Here is a 27,531-nt window from a genome sequence, read left to right on the forward strand (position 1 = left end):
AAGGTAGTTTCGGCCTTTCATGTCAACCAGACAGTTGAATTGCTGGCATTCTCAGATGAGGATAGGAATGCTCCTCGGGAGAAGGAGCTTAAGAGGTTGAATTTTCGAAGGGTCCTCTTGCAGTACTTGAAGTTACCAATCCTTTTCGGTTGTCCGACCATCTCTTTGTTTTGTGGAATGGTCCTAAGAAAGGGACTAAGGCTTCTAAGACTACTATTGCCCGCTGGTTGAAAGACGCCATTGCTTCAACTTGCATTTGTCATGGGCGTACCGTTCCGGAGGGGCTTAAGGCACATTCTCTTCATTCACAAGCAGCATCATGGGCGGAGAGTGAATGTGTCTCGCCTCAGGAGATTTGCCGGGAGGCTACTTGGAAATCTTTGCGCACGTTTGCCAAGCATTACCGTTTGGATGTTAGGGATCCAAAGATGGACTCGATCGGCAGCAGTGTGCTTCGAGCGGGACTCTTCAGGTCCCACCCCCTTTAGGGCAGCTTGGGTACATCCCAGAAGTCTGGACTGATCCTGGTATGTACAGGGAAAGGAAAATTAGTTCTTACCTGTTAATTTTCGTTCCTGTAGTACCAAGGATCAGTCCAGACGCCCGCCCAAAGGAGTATGAGCCCCGCTTTTCTATTTATATTGTTTTTCTTTTACAGATTTCTCAGAGCATCTTGATAGGTACTACATCGTTCTTTTTATCGACACTTCATACTTGTTTCAGAAGTTACTTGTTTCAGAAGTTGCTGTTTGAATTGATCTAGTCATGGGTTGTTACCATATGTTACATTCATTCTGCTTTGATACCGATTATACTGAGGGATCGCAGGTGGCACACCAGGGTATATGGGAGGTGCCTTTTTCAGTTTTCTCTGTCTCCATCTGCTGGAAGTGAGGCATAACCCAGCAGTCTGGACTGATCCTTGGTACTACAGGAACGAAAATTAACAGGTAAGAACTAATTTTCCTTTCCTTTTCACAAGCTGATGTCATCCAGCCATATAGCACGGTGCTTTATGCAACAAATCAGTGAACCTGTTAACCTTCAAATTAAGGGTTGGGGGAGAGGGTGTCAAATTAACTTTGCCTCAGGGTAAACACAGTTGGAAATAGGATTGGACCTTGAGTTCCCAGGTAGAACAGCTGTGCAGGAAGGGCATGTGCCAAAAGTAGCTCATTTCTGTCTTGCTTTGCAGGTCGTCATCGCCACCAACATTGCAGAGACGTCGCTGACTATTGATGGAATTTATTATGTGGTGGATCCTGGGTTTGTGAAGCAAAAAGTGTACAACTCCAAAACTGGTATCGACCAACTGGTGGTCACACCCATCTCACAGGTGCTGAGCTTCTGCCGATAGCTTAATATCCAGTGCATCTTGTACAAACCTTAGGTTACCTCCTACTGAGAATATCTGTGATCCCTGAGCCCTCTATTAATGAGGCTGGCTGCTTTGTGTATGGCTGTGTTGGGGTTTCCAGCTCGAGACTGCTTAAGTTTACTTAGTAAAATTGCTTGTTTATGCTGTTACTGCAGAGCGGACGTAGAATGGTATGCTTGGGATGTGTTTTTCCTATAACCTATGTTGCTCATGCAGGCCTATTTTTCATTTTTGAAATTAGATTTTGCAGGTAGATGGATGCAGTAATCTTTTATTGTGAAGGCAGCCTTCTGCCCCATATATATATCTATATATATATAGATAGATATAGATATATATATGAGATATTTACATAAAATTACAGTATATATATCTAAAAGCTTTTTTATTTGTAAACTCCTCCCTTTCGATTTGTAGGCCCAAGCAAAGCAGCGTGCGGGCAGAGCTGGGAGAACAGGACCCGGGAAGTGTTATCGGCTGTACACTGAGCGTGCTTACCGGGATGAAATGTTAACCACAAATGTGCCTGAAATTCAGAGGACCAACTTGGCTAGTACAGTGCTGTCACTAAAGGTGGGCCGTCACGGTTTTATTATAGGCACGTACAGTCTGGATGCTGGGGTTAAATTAATCCCTGTGTTTTATGGCCTTGGTTAAGTACTTTAAAACCTTCATTAAGCTGCAGAGGCCTGGTGGTGGTGCGGAGGGCAGCAGTGCTGTGCAATGCTATGCAGGAGATTTGGGTTTGATTCTCAGCTCTGGTCTTCTGGAGGCAGCGTTCAGTCCTGTTGAGGGGAGAGGCAGTCTAGCCGTTGTGCAGGGGGTCAACATTTAGTGATCAGACTCCAGGTGCACGTTTGGAGAAAGCTGCAGTTTGTGCCCCCAGCCGAGGACTGTTGCTTCGACGGCTGGGCTCATCTGGGGGGATGGGATATATAAATGGGGGGGAAGGCTCAAGGCACTGTATCCCATCGAACTGAAAGTCCAGGAGGAAACAGACCTAAACTGATTCCACAGCCTGGTCATGCATCTCTGCAATCCTTATTTTCCTAAAGGCTAAAGATTGTGTTTAAGCGATCGGGTACATGCTGGCATTGTCCAAACACTAACTGCTAAAGTACAAAACTTGGTATATGTCATCAGATACTCGCAGAAGTTGGGTATGGGGAAAGCTTTGTGCTGTATTTTATATATTGCAGCAGATGCAGTCTCCACGCTGAAACTACACTCATACTTTTCAGTAAATATACATTCCCTGTACGTACCCGGATCAGCCCAGACTACTGGGTTATGCCTCCCTTCCAAACATTTTTGAATGCACATGCTATTCTAGGAAAGTCCACACACACACGAGTTATGTGCGTAATAATTTTAACGTGTGCATAATTACCACAGGTTATGCGCATTACAAGTATAAACTTGCAACAGAAATATCAGTTTGACAAAAAATGATTCTAAGTACAAAAAAAATGCATCAAGTGAGAAAAATTATAATCCAACACAATGAGACCACTATAAATGTGGACAGACTCAGAAATAAGGAGAGAGAAAATAAAGAATCAAGCAAAAAAGATCTTCCCGTGAGGACTATTTACTTCCTGACTAAAGGAAAATTGGTTCTGAGCTGCTTATTTTCATTCCTGGAATACCACACATCAGTCCAGACAAGTGTGTTTTGCATCCCTACCAGCAGATGGAGGCAGAGAATGAAAACTTTTCAGGCACTGCTACATAACCGAGAGTGCCACTTGCAGTTTCTCAGTAATGACCCGATGTCTAGTCCAACAAACCTAAATAACTCTGGGTGAGCAGAGACTCAAAGTTGGAGCCCCCTAAAACTAGGACCCTCTGTCTCAAAGCAAGGATTAAACTAACTAGCAACTCTAAGGCATAACCTGTGTACAATCTTAGTAAATCTGCATACGATTACACACTGTCTTAGCAACATCTAGAAGCGAGGAAGGCTTTCGAAAAAGGGACAGGTCTCTAGACTGATCTGTGGTATTACAGGAACGAAAATTAGGAGGTAAAAACCAATGCTACTTTCCTGTTCATACCCCAGATCAGTCCAGACAAGTGGGATGTACCCAAGCCCCTCTATACTGGGCGGGAACTCAAAAGACCTGTGTACAACACACTATCCCCAAAAGCCACTTCCTCTAGCACCTGCACATCCAGGCAGTAATGTTTGGTAAAACTAGGAAATCCCTCACTAGGGAATGGGATACCCCGGAGGCTTCCCTGAAGGTCAGCTGTGCTATGGAAAAGCTCTATCCACTACCGGAGGATTTCCTGGATCTCATCAAGGTACCAAAAGTGGACTCCGCGGTGTCGGCGGTCACGAAGAGGACGACGATACCGGTGACTGGAGGAGCTGCCTTACGGGATACGCAAGATCGCAAGTTGGAAGTTTTCCTTAAGATGGTCTTCGAGGTCTCCGCGCTGGGTATGCGGGCAGTGATGTGCAGTTCCCTTGCCCAGAGGGCAAGCCTTCTTTGGGTGCAACAACTTCTCACGTCTCAGGATCTGCCCGCCACTGAGGCCGCCCAGGCGGACAGGCTAGAAGCTGCGGTGGCGTACGGGGCGGATGCCTTGTACGATCTGTTTCGGGTCCTGGCAAGATCCATGGTATCGGTAGTAGTGGCACGACGCCTGCTGTGGCTTCGCAACTGGGCGGCGGATACATCCTCTAAGTCGAGCCTGGGCTCCCTGCCCTTCAGGGGTAAGTTCCTCTTCGGGGAAGACCTGGATCAGATCATCAAGTCTCTGGGGGAGAATGCTGTTCATCGGCTTCCGGAGGATAGATATCGTCCTTCCAGAACGTATGCATCCTCCCGGACCAGAGCCAGGGCGCAACGGCGCTACAGGAGCTACAGGCCGTCGGGCTCCAGGCCCGCCGCCCCCAGGTCACAGCCCTGGTCGCGTCCCTTTCGCGGGCGCAGACCCGCGCGCACCGCCCCCGGAGCAGGTAATCCCTCTCCTAAGGCCTCACAATGATGTCAGGCTCGCCCACTCCGCCGCCCCCAGGATTGGGGGTCGGCTGGCGCTTTTCTACAAGGAGTGGGCGCAGATCACCTCGGACAGATGGGTACTGGACACCATAGAACACGGCTACGCATTGGAATTTGTCCGTCCTCCAAAGGAAAGGTTCATTTTCTCCCCCTGTGGCTCCACCAAGAGAGGAGTGGTACAGCTGACGCCAGACAGGCTGCAGGAAATTGGCGCTATAGCGCCCGTGCCCTTCGGAGAGGTGGGCTCGGGCCACTATTCCATCTACTTCGTAGTACCAAAGAAAGACGGATCCTTCCGGCCCATCTTGGATCTGAAGGAAGTCAACAAGTCCCTCCGGGTTGTCCGGTTTCGCATGGAAACGTTGCGGTCTGTGATCGCGGCGGTGCATCGGGGGGAATTCCTTGCCTCTCTGGATCTTACAGAGGCCTACCTTCACATCCCTGTCCACCCGGATCATCACCGTCTCCTCCGGTTCAAGATACTGGACCAGCACTTCCAGTTCATCGCTCTCCCGTTTGGATTGGCGACGGCGCCGCGCACCTTCACCAAGATCATGGTAGTAGTAGCGACCGCCCTTCGGAAGGAGGGTGTTCTGGTCCATCCTTACCTGGACGATTGGCTCATCCGAGCGAAGTCTTTTTCCCACGGTCAGGCAGCGGTGGCCAGGGTAGTACAGTTCCTGCATTCCCTGGGATGGGTAGTGAACTTTTCCAAGAGCTCCCTCGAGCCCTCGCAGCGCTTGGATTTTTTGGGGGCGACCTTCGACACCCGACTGGGCAAAGTCTTTCTGCGCCAGGACAAGGCGCACTCCTTGCGGGATCACATACAGTGGTTCTCTGCGTTACCAGATCCCACCTCCTGGGACTACCTGCAGCTCCTGGGAGTGATGGGTTCCACCATCGACATGGTCCCCTGGGCGTTTGCGCATCTCCGGCCCTTGCAGAGGGCGCTCCTCTCCCGTTGGAAACCGATTTCGCAGGACTACCAGGTGATCCTCCCGCTCCCGCAGAATGCCAGGGACAGTCTGGGCTGGTGGTTGGATCCGTCGAACCTGGCCCACGGTGTGTCCCTCGATCTGCCAAATTGGGTGGTGGTAACCACCGACGCCAGTCTAGTGGGCTGGGGGGCAGTCTGCGATCGAAGCGCCACGCAGGGGACGTGGTCCACGGTGGAGGCGAAGTGGTCAATCAACCGTCTGGAAACCCGAGCGGTCTGGCTAGCTCTGCGACATTTCCTCCCGCTTCTTCGGAACCGGGAAGTCAGAATCCTATCGGACAACGCTACCACCGTGGCCTACATCAACCGACAAGGAGGCACGCGCAGCCCGCAGGTCGCGCTAGAGGCGGCGCTGCTGATGCAATGGGCAGAGCGTCATCTCGTCCGGCTAGCGGCCTCGCACATCGCTGGAGTGGACAACGTTCAGGCGGACTTCCTCAGTCGTCAACTGCTGGACCCAGGAGAGTGGTCTCTCTCCAACAAAGCGATGCAACTTCTCGTCCATCGGTGGGGAGTCCCCCACTTGGATCTGATGGCGTCCGCTCTCAACGCCAAGGCTCCACGCTTCTTCAGTCGCCGGAGAGAGCGCGGAGGGAGTGGATGCCCTGGTCCTTCCGTGGCCCCCACATCTTCTGCTCTACGCTTTTCCACCGTGGCCCCTGGTGGGCAGGATGCTCCGCAGAATAGAAAGCCATCAGGGGACCGTGGTCTTCGTCGCTCCAGAATGGCCCAGGCGACCCTGGTTTGCAGACCTGCTACAGCTGGTGATCGACGGGCCAATCAGGCTGGGGCACCTCCCCAGCTCCTACATCAGGGCCCGGTATTTTTCGAGCAGGCAGAACTCTTCTGTCTTGCGGCCTGGCTTTTGAGAGGCGCCGCCTCCGGCGCCGGGGCTACCCGGAGGCGGTAGTATCCACGCTGCTGCGGTCGCGAAAGACGTCGACGTCGGTGGCCTATGTTCGAGTCTGGAAGGTGTTCGAGTTGTGGTGTTCCAGCCGGGACACGAGACCCGCACTGGCTTCCGTCCCTCAGATCCTCCAGTTTCTACAGGCGGGAGTGGACAAAGGTCTCGCCTATAATTCACTGCGGGTTCAGGTGGCCGCCCTTGGTTCGCTGGTGCGCGATGGGGGCTCTCTCCTACAGCACCCGGACATCGCTCGTTTCCTCAAGGGTGTCAAGCATTTGCGGCCTCCGTTATGGGACCCTTGTTCCTCTTGGAGTCTCATCCTTGTGCTTCGCTCCCTGTCGGGACCTCCCTTCGAGCCGCTACGCAGTACAACGCTTAAAGACCTCACCCTCAAGACTGTCTTCCTGGTGGCCATCTGTTCAGCTCGCCGCATTTCGGAGCTGCAGGCACTGTTGTGCAGAGAGCCTTATCTTCGTTTCTACGACTCCGGAGTCTCGCTCCGCACCGTTCCCTCTTTCCTTCCGAAGGTAGTGTCTGCATTCCATGTGAACCAAACGGTGGATTTGCCGTCCTTCGCGGCCTCGGAGCCGCGGTCCCTCCGACTCTTGGATGTCAAGCGTACTCTGCGCCTCTATCTGGAAGCTACCAATGAGTTTCGGATTTCGGACCATCTTTTTGTTCTTTGGTCCGGGCCTAAGAAGGGCTCTCAGGCCTCAAAGACAACCATTGCCAGATGGCTGAAGGACGGGATTGCCGCTTCATACATTGGGGCGGGGCGGACTCCCCCTCCCGGCATCGTTGCGCATTCTACACGGGCTCAGGCGGCTTCCTGGGCGGAGGTTCGTTCAGTCTCCTCTCAGGAAATCTGTAGAGCAGCTACCTGGAAATCGCTACACACGTTCTCAAAACACTATCGCCTACACCTCGCCTCTCCTGTTGAGGGACATTTTGGCGAGCAGGTTCTCCGAGCGGGCCTCGCAGGACCCCACCCGATTTAGGGACGCTTGGGTACATCCCACTGTCTGGACTGATCCAGGTACGTACAGGGAAAAGAAAATTATTCCTTACCTGCTAATTTTCGTTCCTGTAGTACCATGGATCAGTCCAGACGCCCACCGCGTTTGGGCTCTCATCCTGCTCGGCCACTACGGTCCTGTTGTGTTCTACTCCCTTCAAGAGTTCTCCGTTTTCACGGTTTTCACAGCTCCCTACACTTTGGCATGCTGTTTTCGCAGCTCCCTCCCGTTGGTGGGGAGTTATGCAGTTTGTTACTTGAATTTCCAGGCTTATTGCCAGTTTTTTAAACTTGATCCACTGAGGAGTTTTGGTTTTCTCATCGGGCTTTGATATACTCGATACTGAACTCCTGCAGAGGGGGTAGTAGTATATATGGTAACGCCCCCTCAAAGTTTATGCTGACTCCATCTGCTGGATTGGGGACATAACCCGCTGTCTAGACTGATCCATGGTACTACAGGAACGAAAATTAGCAGGTAAGGAATAATTTTCTTCTACTTTCCTGTTCATACCCCAGATCAGTCCAGACAAGTGGGATGTACCCAAGCCCCTCTATACTGGGCGGGAACTCAAAAGACCTGTGTGCAACACACTATCCCCAAAAGCCACTTCCTCTAGCACCCGCACATCCAGGCAGTAATGTTTGGTAAAAGTGTGAAGACCATGTCTCTGCACGACAAATGTCTTGCGGAGAAATCAGTTGGCACTCCGTCCAGGAGGTTGCCTGCGCTCTAATGGAATGCGCCCGGAACCCCTCTGGAACCGACCGACCCTTACAGATGTAAGCTGTATTTATCGCCTCCTTCAGCCATCTTGGAATCGTGTTCTTGGAGGCTTTATTTCCCTTCTTTGTTCTACTGACCAGGACAAAAAGATGATCTGATTTCCGAAAGGCATTCTTCACCTTAAGATATCTCAAGAGGATTCGCCGCACATCCAATAAATGAAGCTCTCTCGCAAGAGGAGCATCTGGTGACAAATGTGGAAAAGCCAGAAGTTGACCATCTGGTTAAGATGAAACTAGGGAACAACCTCCGAAATTCATAGGAAAGGATCCCTACACAACAACACTTGCAGCTCTGTCTGATATCTTCTTAGCCACCAAGAAAACTGATTTCGAGATTAGATCCTTCGAAGAAGCCCTTCTAATCAGCTCAAAGGGAGGACCACACAACTCGAAGGACCAGATTAAGGTTCCAGGCTGGGCATACCTTTCGGACCGGAGGACGCAAATGTTTTGCCCCCTTCAGGAAACGCACAACATCCAGGCCATCAACGGTCCTCCCTGCACCTTACCTCAAACACCCCACGGTGGCCACCTGAACCCAGAGGGGAATTATAGGACAATCCCTTAGCCAAGCTGTTTTGTAAGAAGGCTAAAACCTGAGGAACATTCACCTTCAGTGGTTGCAATTTGTTATGCAAACACCACGAACACTCTCCAAACCCGGATATAAGCCGGGTTTGGAGAATGTGGAGGGCTTCCTTGCCTGAAGCAAAGTCGTAATCTTTGCTTCAGGCAAGGAAGGAACATTCACCTTCATTGGTTGCAATTTGTTATGCAAACACCACAAACACTCTCCAAACCCGGATATAAGCCAGGTTTGGAGAGTGTGGAGGGCTTCCTTGCCTGAAGCAAAGTCGTAATCACAGGTTCCAAGTATCCCCTCAAGCGGAGACATCGCCTTTCAAAAGCCAGGCTGCTAGACAAAAGCGATCCACCCGGTCTGAAAAGATGGGTCCCTGCCGCAACAACCCAGGCAGATGGGCCTAGTGAATGGGACCATCTACTGCGAGATGAACCAGGTCTGTAACCCATAGCCGGCATTGTGCCAGGGTGATTCTAGTGTCACCAGAATCCCCCTGTCTGAGTGAAGTTTGATATGACATAACACCCGACCTATGAGAGACCATGGGGGAAACACATACAGTAACAGCGCTGTCAGTCAGAGCTGAAATCGATGTCCTCTGAGCCGACTTCTCTCTTGTGACTGAAAAATTGAACCATCTTTGCATTTCTTGGAACTGCCATGAAGTTCAACTCTGACCTGCCCCATCTGGCCTGTATAAAGGCAAAAGCCTCAGCGGACAACTCCCATTCCCTTGGATCCAGTCTCTGCCTGCTGAGGTAGTCCGCCTGCAAATTGTCCAATCCAGCCACATGTGACGCCACCAGTCCCATTAGATGGCTCTCCCCCCAAACAGTTCCTGTGCCTCCTGCACCACCAGGCAACTCTTCATGCCGCTGTCATCACATTGTTCGAGAACACTCGTACTGTCCTTCCTTGAATAGGAGGGAGCAAGGCTTTGCAAACTGCTCTGGTCTCCAGTCGATTTGATTGATTGATTGACCAGGACATCTCTTCTAGTGACCACCATCCCTGGGCAGTTTTCCCTTGACAAATCACCCCCCAACCTTTGAGGCTGTTCACCGCCACCCAGTCAGGTTCCTCCATGTCCATTCCTTTCTTTCAATTGGAACGAGACAGCCACCATGAGAGACTGGACCTGGCATCCCCCTGAAGTGGTAAAGGAAGCCGAAATTCATCCGATAGCGGATTCCAACGCGATAAAAGGGCCCTCTGAAGGGGTTGCATGCAAGCAAATTCGCATGGAACTAACTCCAGCGTAGACCCCATAGATCCCAGGACATGTAAATAGCCCCAGACTCTTGGAACCGAAAGTCACAGAAGTAGGTGCACCTGATCCTGCAACTTGATCACCCTTTCCATGGTCAGAAACATCTTCCCAACCCACAGGTCGATACTGTAACGTGCGGTTGAGGATTTCCCGTCTGTAACGAGCTGGGAGCGCACAATTCGGACGCGTAAGGCGATCCAGCGATACAGTCTCCAGGTTCACGCGTCCTTAGCGCTTCTTAAAACAGACGCATAACCCTTTCCGCACGCAGCATGTATATGATATGTAAATGAACGAATTAGCTGTATAATGAAGGAATTAGCTATTCCCCTCCGATACTGTGACGTGCGCTCAGATTATCTCCTTTGTAACCCGCTATTTTGCCGCGTCCTTAACCTGTTAGTTTACCGCCACCCTCTACTTGGTGTTAGTGTGGTGTTAGAAAATTTAAACGGGAATAAAGTGTAAAAAATGGGGGCGATTTCGGCGCTCAAGGCCCCGTCCGGTCTCCGGTGCAGCCCCAGTCCTGTCCCCTGCTCCCGAAGCAAAAAAAAAACAAACCGAAAAAGTAGCAAGGCTCGGGCCTGCTACTGTAGTCCCTTCTCCCTTCTCCCTTCCTCCCGATTTCGGTGCTCAAGGCGGCCGGGTGGGCGTGCATTCATCCAGGCAGAGGGAGCCGGCGGCGAAAGCGGCCTCCGGCTCCCTCTGCCTGGATGAATGCACGGCCCCCGCCGGCAGTAAATGAATGCCCGTGCGATTTCGGCGCTCAAGGCGGCCGTGCATTCATCCAGGCAGAGGGAGCCGGCGGCGAAAGCGGCCGGCTCCCTCTGCCTGGATGAATGCACGGCCCCCGCCGGCATTCATTCCCCCATATACGTATATGAGACGTAAACTGTAAACCGATGTGATATCTCGATCGAATGTCGGTATATATAAAAAAAAAAAAAATAACACATAAGTATTTCTTTGTTTCAACGGATTTGATTTCTTCCTGCTCACAGGCGATGGGAATCAATGATTTGCTGTCCTTTGATTTCATGGACGCCCCCCCAATGGAAACTCTGATCACGGCCATGGAGCAGCTGTACACGCTGGGTGCCCTGGATGATGAGGGGCTCCTCACCCGACTGGGGCGCAGGGTGAGTCCCCTGCAGTACTAAAGGTTGTGCTTTTGCCAGCGTTTGTCAGGGGAAAGGTGGAGAGACTCCATATCATGGACCACCATGATTAATTCAAGCAGAATGGTGACTAGAAGGAGGGGCTGATATTGCAAACCCAGGTCTCACCCTACCTTTAAAAAAAAAAGGTCCCCTTAAATGTGTCAAGGAATGCTGTTGATGAAATGTGAAAAATGTCTTTAAATTATTCAGCCTCCCTTCCCCCAGAAGAATTGCAGACTTCTGCATTGAAGCTTTTTTTGTATTGGAAGTATTGGATGGCTGCCTGCTTTATAGGCAGAGAATGGTTTTGTCACAAATTCCCACACTTTCTCTTGTGTGTGTATGTTGTTGTTTTTTTTTTTTTTTCCCCCCAGTTTCTTTTCTTCACAAACAAAGATAGGGACTGTTTCTGAAGGCTGCACACTCCAGCCCTTGTGTACCTATTTTTGTAGTTATTGACGCCCTCTGCCAAGGGATCTGGGGTTTTGATTGTCAAAGGGAACAAAGGAACTTTTGGTTTTTCTGTCAAGCCCCAAATTATCTGCAAAAGATGTTGAGATGTGGGTTAGAAATACAATGGATAGAGGATTACGTTGCATTTATGATTTGTTTTTTGCCTTGTAAACATGGGGTGCCTCCAGCTTCCTCCTTCCTCTGTGGAGGTGATAACTGCTCAGGATTCACTTCCCCCGGTCCAGGACTCTGGACGGCCTCTTCACCTTTCGAAACCCAGATCCTAAATGCTGAGGCTCCTGCAGGCTCTCGTGACGGACTCTGTGCTGTGTGTTTTTCCCTCCTCTCCAGATGGCAGAGTTCCCCCTGGAGCCCATGCTTTGTAAGATGCTGATCATGTCTGTCCATCTGGGATGCAGCGAGGAGATGCTGACCATCGTCTCCATGCTCTCAGTACAGAATGTGTTCTACAGACCGAAGGTGAGGCTCTACCCCACCTCCAGCTTCGGAGCCTTAGCTCAAGCTCCTGCTACAGGAGGTCACTTGTTTAATTACAAAGGCTACTTGGGGGAGGGGGGAAGGGGCCTTTTGAGTTGTAGAAAGACAAAGCTGGAAGAGACCTCATGTGATCTATGCCTGTGCCTCCCAGCAGGATCCCCTGTATGAAAACCTTCCCAGACAGATGGAAACAGCCAGTGACAGGGATTCCACCACCACCTTAGGTAACTTGTTTTAGAGCTTAACTACCGGAAAGGTCTCCTCCTCCGTCTGCCCCCTGACTTCCAGCTTTTGTTGGGTTTGCTGAATTTCCAGAAGTTTTCAGCGAGTACAGCTGGAAGTGATGCATGTAAGTAGCATGCATGCACGTGGTATTTTGCAAAAGCCTGAAGTCCGTGCGCACTAGCAGTGCCGCATGTGAAAGGGGACTAGAAAAGGGGCAGATCAGGAAGCTTGCACGCATGGTGCTAATTTGTAAGCGGTAGGCGTGCGCATACATTGCCAGACTTGTCCATATGCTTTTACCTCTGCTAATTAGCTCGCGCAGCTGAAATCGGACTGGTCTTTTGTCGGAAGTTTACTGTTTGTTACATTTTTTAAAAAGTAGAAACCAATCAACATCCAAGAAATGAACACCCAGCAAGCTATACAAGGATTTACCGTCTTAACAAAAACTCCTCCCATCCCTTGTATCTCCCTCCCTGGGGTGAAGTGCTGGAGGGTCTGGGTGAACTGGTGAATACAGTCACTGAAGGGCACAGAGCGGGCATGCACACAGTGTTACTGCTCAGGCTCTCAGCGTGCGAGGGACTTATAGTTACAACACACTTACTTATTTTTATCTCATTTAAAAGACCTTTACAACCCGCACACATTCAAAACGTTTGTGACGGGGGAGATGAGACAAACGCTATTGTGCTAAAAAGAATGAAACGCATCTGCTAGTTAAGTGCTGCCACTACTCGCCGATTACTAAGTATCCTGCAGGGAGTCCAGCTCAAATGGTTGTTTCAATAAAAACGGGTTTTTGGGTTTTGTTTTTGTTTTTTTAGAGCTCTTTTAAAAGATTTGGTAGAAACCCTAGTCTGTGCCAGTTCAGGCAGTGAGTTTCAAACTAATCCGCTGACTTTTGTTGAGGTGCACCAGTCGGGGAGAAGGCACAGAACAGAATCATTAATTTACCAGCTCATGTAAAATTAACGCTTCACTGTACCAGCAGCCAGTGGAGTGAGAACAGCACTGGTGTGAGATGATCACGCATCTTCGCGGCAGTTACAAATTTCCTACCGTGTGCATTTTGAATGTTGCGTCCCCTAAATCTGCTGCTACACTGCTCACTGGAAATGGGTTAACAAACTCGATCTTTGTGCTCCTTTTGGAGCTCTAACGAGATGGCGTGTGGGCCGAGGAAGGGACTTGATCCCAACAGAGGGCTCCAAGCACAAGTGGAAGCTGTGAGTGCTGGAATGCAGGACTAGCACAGCTTAAAAGGGAAATTAGCAAAAAAAAAAAAATTATTTACACTTGAAAATGTGCTCTTTTTTTTTTTTTTTTTTTTTAAAGCCTTTTGGGATATCTTGGTATCCTGGTATGGTTTGTGTCTTTAATTTTTGTAACTCATTCTGGTTTTTTTGTTCCTGGACACTTTTTTAGTGTTTTTTCGTGCTGCTGGGATCGGTGGCTCTGATCACTGCTGCAGCCAGAAACCTTTTGATAATTTTGCTCTTGAGGTCCCTTGGAAAGGAATTTTTCCTCTAGCCCTCCAACTCTCTCTCTCTCTCCCTCATCCCTAACAGCAATGCAGAGGAATGGTAAAAGTGGAGCTTGTGAAAGATAGAACTGATTTAACTGGAAGCGCCAAAACATGCTGTCAGGCAGGATGACATAGATTCCCTGTACCTACCCGGATCAGTCCAGACCATGGGTTATGACTCCCTTCCAGCAGGTGGAGACAGAGAAAAACTTGAAAGGCATCCTCACTTAACCTGGCGTGCCACCTGCATCCCCTCAGTATTTCAACGTCTTAATTTAGTTGGGTATGAGATCGCAAAAGGTGACATCTGTATATGCAGGAGTAGAATATACACTAAGGAAAACAAAATTATCAGGTAAGTAATTTCTCCATTTTACATGGGCTGCAGATGGCATCATTTTTTTTGTTTTTGTTTTTATCATGACAAACATTTTTAAATTTGCCTCCCACACACACAAGTACAGCCGCAAAACTGAATTTATTATTACAACTGCAGGATAAGCAAGCGCTGGCCGATCAGAAGAAGGCGAAGTTCCATCAGACGGAGGGTGACCACCTCACACTCCTCGCCGTGTACAACTCCTGGAAGAACAACAAGTTTTCCAACCCCTGGTGCTACGAGAACTTCATCCAGGCACGCTCCCTGCGCAGGGCACAGGACATCCGCAAACAGATGCTGGGGATCATGGACAGGTGGGCGAGCACATCCAGGAAGGGCAGGAGCACAGTCTCTCCCTCCCCCCGCCCACAGGTGACAGGCCTTGACTCCTTTCCTCTTCCTTCCCCCTGTCATTGTAGGCATAAACTGGACGTGGTGTCCTGCGGAAAGGCCACAGTCCGAGTTCAGAAAGCCATCTGCAGCGGTTTCTTCCGGAACGCGGCGAAGAAGGACCCGCAGGAGGGATACCGTACCCTCATTGATCAGCAGGTGGTGTACATCCACCCCTCCAGCGCGCTCTTCAACCGGCAGCCGGAATGGTAGGCAACGTAGCCACAATCCTGTCTCTTGTCTTGAGCATAAGAAGATATGAATTAGATTTCCTGCTTTATTGAAGCGAGGCGGACTGTGATGAGGGGCTAAAAACGGGAGGGGAAACACCAAGCAGTTCCGAATAAAGGATTCTGGCATCATATCCTCATATGGGATGGCTCTGATGGAGCAGGAAACTGCAGGAGCATTTTAGAAAATAATCAAAGGGCTTGATGGCAGGTATTCACCAGTAACGTGGGAGGGGAGAATTTAGATGACTGTCGTGCAAATCTTCTGTAAGGAAGGCTTTTTTCTGTCCAAATAATTAGAGAGAGATGTGTTTTTGTGTCTTTTTTTTTCTTCATTTCTCAAGGGTTGTGTATCATGAGCTGGTGCTGACCACCAAGGAGTACATGAGGGAGGTGACGACGATCGACCCTCGCTGGCTGGTAGAGTTTGCCCCTGCGTTCTTCAAAGTCTCTGACCCCACCAAACTCAGCAAGCAGAAGAAGCAGCAGCGGCTGGAGCCTTTGTACAACCGCTACGAAGAGCCCAACGCTTGGAGAATCTCCCGCGCCTTCAGGCGCCGGTGAGCAGCAAGAGGCGCGAAAGGACTCCTCGGCCTGTGCCTGGAAGCAGGCGCCCACGGTTGCATCAAAAGCCCAAGACTGAGAGCGCTGCTTTGTTTGTGGGTGGGGGGGGAGGGGTATTTAAATGTAATGGTTTAATCCAAACCACAGAACCTCAGCTGGATGACTTTACTGCAGCCATCACATTCCTCCACCCAATACCGGTTTTTCTTTGGTCTTCATGGTATAAGTTATTTTTATTTTTTTTTTTTAAAGGATATTTCATGAGAAATCCTATAGAACCTTCCCTGCTGCTCCAACAGAGCAGAGAAATCAGGATTACTGTGGCAGGCATGGGGCAGCCGTTCTGTGGCTGCCAGAATGCCATGGGGGGTTTTTTGGGGGGTTTTTTTGCCCTTTGAAAAATTACTGGAACCTTTGACAATGCTATGGAGATTCGTGGTGCTCAGGCTGAGTTCTACTGAATTGCAGAGCCGGAAGAACTTAAACTGGATTTTCTCTCCAGATGCTTTGGAGAGGAGAGGGACAGACCAGGAATCTGGTACACCAACATTTTAAAAAAGTAGGTGTGTGCAAATGTCAAATGTAGGTGTATAATGCTGCAAAATGGCTTTATACTCAGTGTGGGAGGAAAATAAATTTTTTTATATTTTAAAGTAGGTCGGTCTTTTTTTTTTCCCGAGTACTTATAGGTAACGTTCATTTTTCTGGGCCTTGTTTTTTAACCTGTTTCTGTGCTTCCTCTGCTCAGGCTGACTTCCAGGTTGGAAGAAACTCGCCTTTAGGGGTGGCTTAGTGCCATCAAGTTTTGAATCTGGCCAATGACAATAGTATAATATGGAGGAGAGGGTAGGGCGGGGGTTCTCTTGATAAAATATATTTCTAGCACCTTTTATCTTGTATATCTTTAAAAATCATATTGTAATTTACAAAATGCCAATTCCCAGTCATCCTTACAAGCATGGAATTGTAAGGAATGTCCTGGGTTCTTTTTTACATATTGACCAGAATAGAATGCCAGTTTAAAAAAAAAAAAAAAAGAAGATATATTTCTACCCCCTCTCCCCTAATGCAGTTGCTAATAAAACTGAAACCAGGCTTCTGCAGCAGTCCCCCCCCATCCCCCCCCCCCCCCCCCCCAAAAAGCCCCTTACCATGACTAGGAACTCAGAGCAATCATCAGACTCCTGACGCATCCAATGTTGTATCAAAGCAATAATTTATGTATTTGTTTATTTGTTGAGTTTTATATACCGTCATTCGGTAGAGCCATAATCTGAGAGCATCGCTGGTTGCCCCGGAAGCCAGATGATTGTGGTGGAGGGAGAGGGAGGGGCACAGTCAAAAGGGAGGATGCTGCAAGGGACAAAAAGTACGTTTTATTTGCATAAAGAACAATTAATGAGAGAAGTTATTAGTTGCCTCCACTGGACCTATGATTATATAGAGGGCTCTGTATTAAAGATCATTGAGTTTTGACCTGTACAACTCAGTATGATGGTCCTTCTTCAGTGACACATTTATCCAGTTGTTGGTGGCATTGGTTAATAATAGGGTGAATTTTTGCACATTGGATTTTACATTTAATCCCCTTTGCTCAGGTCTCTGTTTTTTTGATATTTGTTGGTCCTTTATTTTTCCAATCAACATGAATGATCAAGTAGAGTGTAGGAACGCATTCAGTTATTCTGAGGATTTGTGGTGTCCTTGTTAGAAGGAAAGGAATCATTTCCATCTGCCAATCCCACTTGGTCTGAATTACTGCAATTATCTAAACGCCACATACATTCTGAGTTGCATTCAGCTACCATGATTCAATACATCAAACAGATCATTCCCCAAGCTCTTCACATTAATAAAGAGTCAACTATTTTAGTTGATGACCATGAATTTGTTCAGAAATGGGTTTCCATTTTGGACAAATGTTCACTTAGTTTGATGCTCTTAATTAATGAAAAAGCGAAGAAGATGTCAGAATCTTTAAAACTGATTGAACAAACACAGGCAGCACTTCAATCTACTATGACTTTGGATGCTTTTGATTCATCTCTAAGGGATGTTAATTCCATCAAACAATTTAAGTCTACCCTTAGAGCCAGCAAGATTCGTAAATTGAAAAGAGGTGAACATGATTGGTGCTCTTTATTCTTGGCAATGACCCTCTTTCTGGTTCCAGTATGAAGGTGCTCACTTTTCATACTTATCATCTGGGGAGGATGAACCACATCCTACTATCTCGACATCTTTTTTTAGGAGAACATAGGGGTTTCTCTTGTGCTCGCTGCAATTACAGAAGCCATCGAATGAATCAGGTTACTCATGAAGCCAATTGGATGCGCTCCACTACGCAATCGCAAACAAGGACGCATCAGCAGTAACCAGTTTGTCGGGCGAGTCCATTACTTCTTTACAAGAGAAAAAGCTCAACAAAATGGTCCTTCATTTGTACTGATGTGATTTGCAGGATTGATTTTTTTTTTTTTTATAAATTTTTTTTATGCTTCAGGTCAAATTATTATTATTATTTTTTTTTTTTTGCATTGAGTACTCTTACTTCTTCAATGGATATGTCAAAAGTTGAGAACAAATCTATGTAGACACCTCCTGGACCTACTGATCCTCAGATCACTACTTTTATGAAGTTGGTCTTGAGAGATTTGCAGCAAATTGAACTTGACAGTAAACCATCATGCTGCAATATCAAGTAGAACTAAATGCTAGGCTTTAAGGGATTTAACTTCTAATTTGATAGTTAAACCAGCAGAAAGGTGAGGCCATGGTTATTAAGCATAGACGACACTATATTGCAGAAATACAATCCCAGTTGTCTGATAGATGAGAAATTACCTACTGTGCATTTACCAACCACTATTAAGACTTTGGACATGCATGCACGTAAAATAGAATTCATTACTTATAAAGAAGATCAATTTTTAATCGTTGCTTATCCTCAGATTCTGGTCATTTATACGTTACTTAAGATACTCAAAAACCCTACACAGCCTCCTGGAAGAGCTGTTGTCTCGCTGGTGGATTCAGTCCTTGAAACTCTCCATTTTTTTAGAATATTTCCTTCAGTCGGAAGTGAATTTGGCTCAGTCATATATCAAAGATACTTCGGTTGTGCTCAACAAGCTCTCAGCCAAGTGAAGGACTTGACAGAGGACATGATTCTAGTTACATTTGATCTTCACTCATTAGGCACCAATAGTCCTCAACTTACTGCTTTGGGATTGAGCTGTGGAGTAAAACGCTACATTCCTTTTTGGATTGGGGCTATATTGCTGCATTTCCTCTGCAGTTCTCGATAATAAGCTAACCACAAAAATTAATGAGAGAGAGGAGCTGTATTACAGATCATTGAATGTTGACCTATTCATCCTCGTTTGATGGTCCTCCTTCAGTAACCCATTTATTTATGCAGTTGTTTAATACAGTAATGTGGAGTTTTCACTTTTATTAAGCCATTTCCAGGGCTGGGGAGGGAAGCTTTTCAAGCCTATATGCCCGCAACATAGGCTTGAGGGAAGGGGGATCGGGCTGGTAGGGCCAACCTTTGGTGCACTAGGGTTGTGGGTGGAGGATTGGGTCGCCAGGCCCATTCAGCTGCTTTCTTTTTTTTTTTTAAAGGCGAATCGCTGCTTAATTGGCTATATTCTTTAAATATAACTCTGAAACATACCTGGGTAGGTTTAGCTGGGTAACTTTTATTTAAGGATATGCAACGGGTCATTTATCCCGCAGAATATCCCCGATATCTTATCGAGCTAGCTTTTAACCCAATAACTTTATTTATTTATTATTTATTTATTTAGAAACTTTTATATACCGGCATTAGTGGGTACATCATACCGGTTCACATAATAACTTAAAGCTTGGAAAATACATTTCAACAAGGAGAATGTAACTGGGCGGGGGGGTAAAATAAATAGGCAGTAGGAAGGATAGATAAAACAAGAACTTCTCCGTTTTAGGGGGTTTTGAAAATTGACATTTAGGTATCTGCTTTCCTCTTACTCTGTCTATGGGAAAAGGCTTTGATGAATCTAGCCCAAAGTTGGGGTTGTCGTTAAAAAAAAACCAAAAACCAAACATTATTTTATTCCCTTCCCCCCAAAAAAGGGCAAAAATGTAGAAAATGGGATTCAAGAAGAAAGGAAACTTAAGAGGAAGAATAAAAGAGGAAACAATAGAAGAGGCAGGTGGGCTTCTGTTAAGGAAGGGAAGAGGGCTTTGAAATGGGTCAAGCACTGTCCTTGGAGGCTGTGTGTCGGCGCCAGTTCTGAGTGGTCCGACAGGCTCATATCTGTCATCGGGATCCTCTGAGCAGTGGAAACCAGCACATCCTCTGGTAATTAACCACATCCCTTCTGCAAGAGGTTTTCCAGCCCGTGCCCTAAACACTTCCAGATGTTTCTATGGCGCAAGCTTCAGACACAATGCCTCGTGTGTTTCTCTTCCTTTCAAAAGCTCAGGGTGACCCTGTCAACGCAGGACTCGCTCGGCTGAGGCTTCACGAGCGTGGCTTCTGTCCGCCAAGGTTTCCTGTGAGTGAAAAATTTCCCAGAGGCAGACTGTCCCATTAAACCACCTTACTCTTGTGCCTTTTTGCATGGAGGATAAGGATGACCCGCTGAAGCTCCAAGCAAGCCTGTCTCCATGTCTGGGTCAACTCATCCCTTTCTTGTAATCTTTTCCAGGGTACAGCACTTGCTAATCCCAAAGGGTGGGGGAGGGGAAGCAGCATAGCAGAGAACTGTAACCTTATGTATTTCTTGCTTTCTTTGGGAAGCATGGATTTTAAGGTGATTGTACAAGATGTGAATTCATGTGCTGAGACGGTGTAGCTAGTAATCACCCTGAATATCTTTTCCAGATTGTCTGTACATTTTTGCCTCCATCACACTGCACCTTCCAAGCACCATTTGAGATCCTTTGAGATAGCGGCCTGTGTATCTCAGAGTGTGTACTAATCTTGTATCTACATGCCAGTTAAATAATTTGCATAGGACATAGACTAGGAGCACAATGGGGAGGAAACACATTGCACTCCTCCCCCCCCCCCCCCCCCCCCCCCATTTCCAGCATTATCGTTAGGAAAGTGAACTCTCTCTGCATGCAGATGGACGTTCCACATTTTAAGAACATAAGTTGCCTTACTGGGTCAAACTGAGGGTCCGGTCAAACCCAGCATCCTGTTTCTAACAGTGGCCAATCCAGGTGGCAAGTACCCAAACATTAAATGAAACCCATGCTACTAATGCTGGTAATAAGCAGTGGCTATTCCCTAAGTCAACATGATTGATAGTAGTTTATGAATTTCTCTGAGGACAAGTAGGATGGTAGTCCTCACACATAGGTGACATCATAAGATGGAGCCTGATACAGGAAACTTTGACTAGGCACATTGAGTATGCCAAGCATGCCTTATACCATGTGACCACATGGGGTCCCTCTTCAGTCTTTCTTTTTTCACAGAGCTGTGAGCCTCGCAGTTTGAGTGAGCTCTAAAAACTTGGGATTTTGCCTTCTGGAACACTGTTTTTTTCATGGTTTTTCGTGATCCTTTTCTTCGATCTGTCGCTAGGTACCTCTCGGTACCTCCCCGTAGTGTCCCTGGTCAGAGTTTTTGGATTTTCGGGTAAGTTTCTTTTCACGGTCGGTTCCCTCCATGGTGGCAGTGCCTCTGTGCTTGCTGGCTATCGATGCCCACTGCCATTGTTCTGTCCTGCTTTCCTTTTGTTTTGCACTGTCATGGTCACGTCTGGCTTTCAATGATGCCCCCAGTGTCCAAGAACCATGTCAATCACTGATCCTCATGAAGTTTGCATCCTCTACCTGGGGCATCACATGAAGTCTTGGGTTGCCACTTGTGTGCTCAGATGACCCCAAAGAAATGTCTGCTTTGACTCAACAAGATGGATCAGCTCTTTGGGTCAAAGAAATCTGAGCCATTGGTTTCAGCAGCATCGGCATCAAAGGACTTCAGAGCCGTACTAATGGACACCTCACCATCAACATCAGCGGGACGGTTGGCTTCGTCAAGGTTGCCGGTGGATAGGGTCACCAGAGACAGACAGTTCTCTATCTCCTCTGGACTGAGGATGCCAAGATCATCGACCTCTGCACCAGAGAAGGACTAGGCTAAGCATCAGCACCGGTCCCCATCGATGCATGGGGATACACTGGCTTTTGCTGCGATGCCTCCAAAACGACCCCATGGGAAGGAGCGCCCACCCTCCATCAATGCCTGAGGTCTGCGAAGGTCTCCACCAGTCCTGGTGCCAGTTGCCGATCCTCCTTGAGGGTCTGAGGAAGATTTAGCCACCCCTCCTTCCTCCCAGTCTATGTTGGCATCAGCAACATTTGAAGAGTTGCTGGAGCTTTGAGTTCAGCTGGCCGTGGAGCGGGTGCTGCAGGGCCCACTCCACTGACCCCACCGGAGCAGGTACCATCCTTCTTCATGCTGCTTCTAGAGAAGATCAAAGTGCTTATCGGTGGGTTACCCACCCAGCTGGTATTTGTTCCTGGGATGGCACCAGAGCCCGGTGGGGCACTGAGGCCTGCCCTTACCGGTATGGTGGTTGTCACCGGTTCCTCTGAAGAGGAAGCTCTGCTGAGGATAGGGGAGATGCTGAAGCCTATAGTTCCTCCATCCAATTCCATCTGTGCCTGCACCTCTGGACGTAGGCAGAGCAGCTAGAGCCCCATCTCCTGTGGTATACAACGAGGATGAGGGTCCCTATGACCCCTGGGGAGATGATCAGAGTCCTTCGAGGATTTGTATGGTCTCCCATCAGACCCTTCTCCTCCGGATGAGTGAAGTACGTCTCCACCTGAGGACTTAACATTTGCAAGTTTTGTGAGGGTGATGGCAGAGACCATCCCATTCCAACTTTTGACAGAGGAGGATGCTAGGCACAAGATACTTGAGATCCTCCAGTTTGTGGAGCCTCCTAAAGAGATCATAGCAGTCTCTGTACACAAGATCCTTAAGGAGTTGCTGCTGAGGATTTGGGAACACCCTCTCACAGTGGTAATAAGAAGGTGGGTGGGGTTTACCTCGTCCAGATGGCTGCTGGATTCGATAAGCAGCAGCTGCCTCACCAGTCGGTGTTCGAATCCGCCTTCAAGAGGGCCAAGTGCTCTCAAACCCATTCTTCGGCATCCCCGAGGAAGAAGCATAGGGTAATGGACACTGTTAGGAGGAAGGTGTTCCAAGGCACCATGCTTATTGCCCACATCGCTGCCTACCAGCTCTACATGAGCCAATACTTGTGGGACATCTGGAGGCAGGTGCAGGAAGTGGCTGAGCAGCTTCCTCATCAGCAGCAAGACACCCTCATGTCACTGGTGCACAAGGGTCTGGAGTGCAGGAAACATGATATCCATGCGACTTATGATGATTTTGAGATGGCATCTAGAGTCTCTGTGGCAGGAAACGGCACCCTCAGAGTGGCATGGCTGCAGGCCTCGGATCTCCAACCAGAGATACAGGAACAACTCGCTGACATGCCCTGTACTGGAGAAAATCTCTTTGGAGATAGGATGAGGGATGCTGTGGCCCAACTCCAGGACCATAGTGAAACCCTTCAGCAACTCTCTGCCAGTACTCCTGACCCGTCCTCCTCCTCCAGAAGGCCATTGAGGGTGGGGCCAAGGAAGTCTCTTTCATCAAAGGAAGTACTATCCTCCACCTCCTCTGTCCCGTCCACACCATCAGAGCTCCTGCAGCCATCCCAGGCAGCAGAGAGCTCCCAAATTCCTCAGTCAACTCTGAGGACAGGGTTTTGACTGGTCTGTAGGGAGTGTAAGCCAGTTTCTTGTACCCAGGACAATGGACTCCCCGCTCGGGGACAGGCTGCGGTTCTTTGCAAACCAGTGGCCCAGTGTAACCTTGGATCAGTGGGTTTTGTCCATCGTCCGCCAGGGGTACCAATTAAATTTTTTGGGTGTCCCACTAAATTGCCCTCCATACCCATTTTGGGGGCCAGAAGCACATCAGAAGGTGGTACAGGCAGAACTCTCCTCCCTCTTAATGGCCAGAGCAGTTGAGCCTGTACCACTAGGGCAAGAGATCGGAGATTCTACTCCAGGTACTTCCTGATTCCTAAAAGAACAGAAGGACTCTCTCCCATCCTGGACCTAAGGGCCTTGAACAAGCTTCTAAGTAAAGAAAAGTTCACAATGTTTTCCCTGGGCACCTTGATCCCCCTTTTACATGCATCCTTTAGGTCCCGCGACCTAAAGGATGCATGCACCCATATCAAGATCTTCCCCTGTAACAGGAATTATCTCAGATTTATGGTGGAGAAACAGCACTTCCAGTACCGGCTGTTGCCATTCAGACTTGCATCTGCTCCATGGGTCTTCACAAAATGCCTGGCCGTGGTTGCAGTGCACCTTCAGAGGCTGGGAGTGCATGTTTTCCCCTATCTGGATGATTGGCTGGTTAAAAGCACTTCTCAGGCAGGGGCCACCAGATCCATGCGCGTGATTATCTGGGTGTTGGAGTCACTAGAGTTCTTTCTCACCTACCCAAAGTCCCATCTCAGTCCATCACCTCAATTGGACTTCATTGGAGCCCTCCTGGCCAAGGCTTTTCTGCCACACGAGAGAGCCATCACCTTGGCAACCACCGCAGCAGAAATTCAACAGAGCCAGCAGGTATCAACCTGGCACATGTTGAGGCTGTTGGGCCACATGGCCGCGATTGTCCATGTCACTCGGCATGCTTGCACATGTGCAGAGCCCAGTAGATCCTTAAGTTGCAATGGCACCAAGCATGTAGAGCCTCCAGGATTGCATCCGAGTCACCCCGACTCTCAGGAACTCCTCGGTTTGGTGGCAGGTACTTTCCAATCTGGAATGGGGCTTTCCTTTTGGAGTCTCCCTACTCAAACTGTGTTAACCACGGATGCAACTACCCTGGGGTGGGGAGCTCATGTAGATGGGCTCGGCACCCAGGGTCCATGGTCCACTCAGGACTCAGCTTCCTGGAGCTCTGGGTGATCAGGTATGCACTATGGGCTTTCAGAGATTGGCTGTCCATCAAAGTTGTCCTGATCCAGACCGACTACCAAGTAGCCCTGTGGTATGTCAACAAGCAGGGAGTCATGGGATCATACCTCCTGTGTCAGGAAGCGCTTCACATCTGGTTGTGGGCCCTGTCTCACGGGATGGTGCTCAGGGCCATGCACCTGGACGGGATGGAGAATGTAGTGGGCAGGCAGAGTCAAGCTTTCAGACCCCATGAGTGGTAGTGATTCGGATATTCCGCCTCTTGGGAAGCCCAGATGTAGAGCTGTTCTTGTCTCCCTGCAACAGGAAGGTGCCTCAGTTCTGCTTCCTGTCCAGGACAGATGGCAAACCAGCCTCAGATGCCCTGGCCTGTCATTGGGGCAAGGGTCTTAAGTACACATATCCTCTGATTCCCTTGGTGGTGAAGACTCTCTTGAAACTTTGCAAGGACCAAGGGACTATGATCCTCGTAGCCCCTCACTGGCTGATACAGGTCTGGTTTCCACTCCTGCAGATGTTCATCCTGAAACTGATCAGTCTGGGGACTTCCCAGATTTCATCACACAGGATTGAGGAAGGTTGCGACATCCCAACCTCCAGGCCTTGTTGCTCACAGCCTGGATGTTGAGAGGTTAATTCTGCAGTCGCCTGATCTTTCTGAGGATGTGTCTCATATCCTGGTGGCTTCTAGGAAACCTTCCTCTAGAAAGTCCTATGGGCTGAAGTTGGGGAGGTTTTCCATGTGATGTGAGCAGAAGGCCCTAGATCCATTCTCCTGCCCCACACTAAAACTGCTTGATTACCTTTCACACCTTTTGGAGGCTGGCTTAAAAACCAACTCCGTCAGAGTTCATCTTAGTGCAATTGGCACATACCACCACAGTTTAAAGGTGCGCCCATCTATGTACAGCCTATAGTTGTATGTTTCAGATGGTCACTGTTTCAATCAAAGTCTCCCCTAAAGCCTTCTGCTGTGTCTTAGGACCTCAGCTTGGTGTTGGCTCTGATGAAAGCTCTTTTTGAGCTGCTGTGCTCCTGTGACCTGATGAACCTGACTTGGAAGATCATATTTTTGGTGGCAGTCACTTCAACACACAGGGTCAGCGAGTTCTAGGCCTTAGTGACTTATCCACCTTACACTGTTTTCTCATGACAGGGTAGTCTTGTGTATTTAACCTAAGTTCCTGCCTAAGTTGGTGACAGAGTTCCATCTTATTCAGTCTATCATCCTGCCAGTTTTTGTTTTTTTTCCCAGGCCCCATTCGCGCCAAGGTGAACTAGCATGGCACAGTTTGGACTGAAAGCGAGCCTTTGCCTTTTGTCTGGAGCAAACAAAACAAAGTTGGGTGGACTGCCTATAGACAGTCCACCCAACTTTTTTATTTCTTTTGATAGGAATAGGTTTGACGTTGCCGTTGCCAAACAACTACTATCCAATTGGCTAGCAGATTTCATCTCCTTCTGTAATACCCAGTTGGGACTGCATCTTGGGGGTCATGTCAACGCTTATTCTGTCAGAGCCATGGCAGCATCAGTGGTCCACTTGTGAACAGTTTCCATGGAGGAGATCTGCAAGGCTGTGACAGAGTTCTCTCCAGACATTCACATCAAATTATTGTCTGGATAGGGATGGCCAACACGACAGTAGGTTCGGTAAGTCTGTCCTTCGGAACTTGTTTGAGGTATAGAACCCAACTCTCCCAACCTAGGCCTGTTGTTTGGGTTTAGGTTGTCTCCCCCCTCTGTTACCAACAGCACTGATGTTGTGCCCATTGGCATCTGGTTAGGTGTTTGTTGGTCCCCTTTTGTGTTGAGGAAAAGCTTCTAGCTAGGGATTCACCCTTGTGTGATAATTGCCATCCAGCTTGTCCTCGGAAAAAGCAGAGTTGCTTATCTGTAACAGGTGTTCTCTGAGGACAGCAGGATGTTAGTCCTCACGAAACCCACCTGCCACCCCACAGAGTTGGGTTTCTCCTAATTTTTTATTTTATCGTAATTCTATGTTACTAGACTGAAGAAGGGCCATGCTCAGTTTGCCTAATCAAAATATCTAGAAACTTTGACATGTTTTCCATATTGGGTTCCATCTGATGATGTCACCTATGTGTGAGGACTAACATTCTGCTGTCCTTGGTGAACACCTGTTACAGGTAAGCAACTCTGCTTTCTCCTCCAAGAACTTGTCCAAACCATTTTTTTAAACCCAACTACATTGACTTCCTTAACCACATCCTCTGGTATTGTACAAGTACTTCATGTCACCGCTGTGCCTTTCACATTATATTGAACAGTCAACCCCTGTTTCTGCCAGACGCGGTTACTTCAGCACTAATCTGTTGGGGGAAAACAGCTCTGCTTGCTGTGTCCTTTGTACATCATCAAAAGATCCAAATATTAGACTATTGGTGAGGATGTGCAATCATCATCTTGTTCCACTTGAATACTGAGTTATATAAGTCAACAGACAAATTGTAGGTACTGGAATACCGTACACATTTGTCACTAATCTTCAAGACCTTTATCAGGTCAGTGCAGAATAAACTAGAGGGAAGCTGGGCAGGTGGGTTAACATAGTAAATGATGGTGGATATCGCCTCCTATCCCATGACATTTTAGTTTTATTAGAAGCCTTTCATTTTGAATGCTTTCTGAGAATCCAAATACACCACATCTACCGGTTCATCTTTGTCCACATGTTTTTTCACCCCTTCCAAAAATTGTAGGAGATTGGTGAGGCAAGACTTCCCTTGGGTAAATCCATGTTGGCTGTGTCCCATGTCTATCTAAATGTTTTGTGATTTTATTCTTTATAACAGTTTCCACGATTTTTCCCAGCACTGAAGTCAGATTCACCAGGAAAAATCGTGGAAACTGTTATAAAGAATAAAATCACAAAACAAACATTTAGATAGATATGGTTTAATGGGACACAGCCAGCATGGATTTACCTAAGGGAAGTCTTGCCTCACCAATCTCCTACAATTTTTGGAAGGGGTGAAAAAACATGTGGACAAAGATGAACCGGTAGATGTAGTGTATTTGGATTCTCAGAAGGCGTGTTTGACAAAGTCACTCATGAGAGGCTTCTAAGAAAACTAAAAAGTCATGGGATAGAAAGTGATGGCCTCTTGTGGAT

The 27,531-nt window shown here is 48.1% G+C and overlaps 1 protein-coding gene across 2 annotated transcripts in view; it reads left to right on the forward strand.

Annotated features, from left to right (window-relative positions):
* The window catches only part of DHX8 (DEAH-box helicase 8), a 60,305-nt gene extending 43,803 nt beyond the window's left edge, over nucleotides 1-16,502 (forward strand). Inside the window, exons 18-24 of one of the 2 annotated variants that reach the window (XM_029572900.1) lie at nucleotides 1,196-1,336; nucleotides 1,796-1,951; nucleotides 10,952-11,089; nucleotides 11,915-12,043; nucleotides 14,311-14,507; nucleotides 14,613-14,792; nucleotides 15,158-15,377. In XM_029572900.1, coding sequence (XP_029428760.1) covers nucleotides 1,196-1,336; nucleotides 1,796-1,951; nucleotides 10,952-11,089; nucleotides 11,915-12,043; nucleotides 14,311-14,507; nucleotides 14,613-14,792; nucleotides 15,158-15,377 — 1,161 coding nt within the window. Of the gene's footprint in view, nucleotides 1-1,195; nucleotides 1,337-1,795; nucleotides 1,952-10,951; nucleotides 11,090-11,914; nucleotides 12,044-14,310; nucleotides 14,508-14,612; nucleotides 14,793-15,157 lie in introns of both variants that reach the window. The other variant, XM_029572899.1, reaches the window with a different exon arrangement.
* Nucleotides 16,503-27,531: the final 11,029 nt, after the last annotated feature.

The sequence above is a fragment of the Rhinatrema bivittatum genome, chromosome 12 (assembly GCF_901001135.1).
Source record: "Rhinatrema bivittatum chromosome 12, aRhiBiv1.1, whole genome shotgun sequence".
Taxonomy (NCBI): Eukaryota; Metazoa; Chordata; class Amphibia; order Gymnophiona; family Rhinatrematidae; genus Rhinatrema; species Rhinatrema bivittatum.